General features: G+C 37.2%; 1 protein-coding gene across 1 annotated transcript; it reads left to right on the top strand.

Moving 5' to 3' along the window:
- Positions 1 to 558: 558 nt before the first annotated feature.
- LOC309693327 (chemokine XC receptor 1-like) lies at positions 559 to 2,081 on the top strand. Its single transcript, XM_082512435.1, has 2 exons — positions 559 to 670; positions 1,075 to 2,081. Exon 2 carries the CDS (start codon positions 1,085 to 1,087, stop codon positions 2,054 to 2,056), a length of 972 nt encoding a protein of 323 aa, XP_082368561.1. The 5' UTR covers positions 559 to 670; positions 1,075 to 1,084; the 3' UTR covers positions 2,057 to 2,081.
- The last annotated feature ends 429 nt before the right edge of the window (positions 2,082 to 2,510 follow it).

Below are 2,510 nucleotides of genomic sequence, written 5' to 3'. Positions count from 1 at the left end.
TTTTTGCCATTTTGGCTTTTGCCTTTTTGGATTTCAACAGGCTGGTAATTAATAGCTTGCTTTAAAATTTACCTCACTCTACCTCTGCATGTCTGCATATTGGTTATCCATTCAATATTCAGTCTGCATGTCTTGCAAATTACGACAGTTAAATTAAATGCAACCACAGTTTCCTGAACAAGAGGACTGATATCTGATACTTAGTTTGTGACTTATTTCACAGAAGTGGCTCTGAAAACAGCCTAACATTATGCACAGTATCATTTTGGAGTCTTTGCAGTTATATTTCTATACTGACTGCACTTGCAAGCTGCATAAATTTAACAGAAAATATATTGGGTGTTGTTGTTCGGCTTATTTTTATTTTTTTTTACTGTTGCCTTGCTTAAATGGTTGAACTGCTGCTATATCAGCCTATAGCATCTCTTGCTCTCACGCTCAGTGCACAACCTGTATGTTCAGGCCAAATGTAAAAAAAAAAAAAAGCGGTGATTGTTTTCATATTGCATCATGTGGGGAAGGAAAAAGGTTGCCCAAGTGATTTTGTTTTTTCATGACATGACATGGTTTTTGTAACGCGGCGTCTCTTCTTGTTTTTTAATCTCCAAAAACATCACAGCTTTTTCGTCACACTGAAATTCAACAGAAGACATGACAACTGATGCTTACGGTAAGTTTATCAGTAATAGTTATACTCTGAATTTGGTACTTAATTACGCTTCATGCTTTACTACTATACAAAAACTAAAGTACATGTTTCTCTCATTTAAGGCAGATTTGCTAAGCTAATGTGTTTAATTATAGAAAATTAAAAATGGAAAACAACATGACAGCTAATGATGGAGTGAGGGATCCTGTACATTACATTTGTAGAGTTGAATTTCCAATTTTTACTGGGACTTTCTTCATCTTAATCTTCATCAGTGTTTTTTTCAAAAATTGGGTACTTTAATCCCTTTGGTTTTATCTGTTATACAAAAACTAGAAACAAAATCAACAGTTTCTGTCATTTTAGAGAATTGTGATTGTGTTTGGTTGCATTTTATTTTGTATGTATGTTTTCTTTTTTTCCAGAAAACTGAAAATGGCAAGCGTCACATCTGGACTGAGTAATGATGCTGAATACATGTGTGATACTAATGCTCCCACCATCACTGGACCCCTTTTCATTTTGATCTTCATCCTCAGTATCATAGGCAACAGCCTCCTCTTATGTGTTCTTTTCATCTACGAGGGCCTGAAAAGTATCACAAATATTTTCATCCTGAACCTGGCCTGCTCTGATTTGATCTTCACCATCACACTTCCATTTTGGGCTGTTCATCACCTACACCACTGGGTCTTTGGGGACTTTATCTGCAAATTCATGACTGCTGCATTCTTTGTTGGTTTGTACAGCAGTGTCATTCTGCTGACTGCCATGACAGTGGCACGTTTCATTAGGGTGGTGCTGCCAAACTGGAAAAATAATCGTGCTCTAAGAAAGAAGTGTGCAGTTGGTGCTTGTATAGCTGCCTGGATCATCAGCATCTCAGCGTCCCTGACGGATGCAACAAAAGTAAAGTTTGAAAACTTGGATGGTGAAAACTATTGCTATGATGAATCTGAAGACAAGCTTGGACATTATCTCCAAGTGTCACTGCTATTCTTCCTCCCACTGGCCATCATTATTTTTTGCTATTCTGCAATCCTCAAGACAGTTTTACAAGGTTTAAATAGAAAGAAGCACAAGACTATAGCTGTGCTGTTGTGTATTGTTGCAGCCTTTTTCATTTGCTGGGGGCCATACCATATTATGCTTTTAATTACTTCCCTTTATAAACCCAAAGGTTGCAAGGCAGAGGAACGGTTAGCAGTTGCCTACCATATTAGTGAAATGCTTGCCTATTCTCACTGCTGTATGAACCCTCTGCTATATATGCTCTCAAAGAAGTTGCGAAAGCATCTTTTAAATCTTTTGCGCTGTGAAAATGTGCGCAGGAAGAAGAGAGAGAGAGACACCAGGCAGAATGTGGCTTTCACTGCTGACAGTCCACATAGTCAGTCATTAAATTAAACATTGATTCAGTTTGTAACTGTAAATGTAGAGACTGTATTTCTTTCATATATATATATATATATATATATATATATATATATATGTTTATTTGTGTCTGTATGATTAGTTTTATTCTGATTTTAGTGTTTGCCTGTGAGTGTAGTTTTGATTTTATTTGCATGATTTTATTCTGATATTTGTATTGCATGTTTCTAGTTGTTTGTTTTATTATATAAATATATAACGTTGTTCTAATCCATTGTGGGCTGGCTGGACATGGGACTGTTTAGCTAATAGCAGGCACCTGTTGAGGCGTGAGATTGGAGTTTTGTTTGTTTTTTCCCTCGTCCTCCTGGGACTAGGCTGGGGTGGTCCCCACGTCAGAAGAGGAGTTCCTGTCTCTAACTTTTACACACAAGGAATATTCGTCTTGGGTTGTTGGACAATTGACTGGCGGGAATGTGTGGGATTT

The sequence above is a fragment of the Aulonocara stuartgranti genome (genome assembly GCF_965226115.1).
Source record: "Aulonocara stuartgranti genome assembly, chromosome: 18".
Lineage (NCBI taxonomy): Eukaryota > Metazoa > Chordata > Actinopteri > Cichliformes > Cichlidae > Aulonocara > Aulonocara stuartgranti.
This window is presented reverse-complemented; position numbering and strand designations above follow the sequence as displayed.

Excerpts from the sequence above, each read along its gene's own strand:
- LOC309693327 (XM_082512435.1), top strand. The coding sequence starts at position 1,085 with ATGGCAAGCGTCACATCTGGACTGAGTAATGATGCTGAATACATGTGT.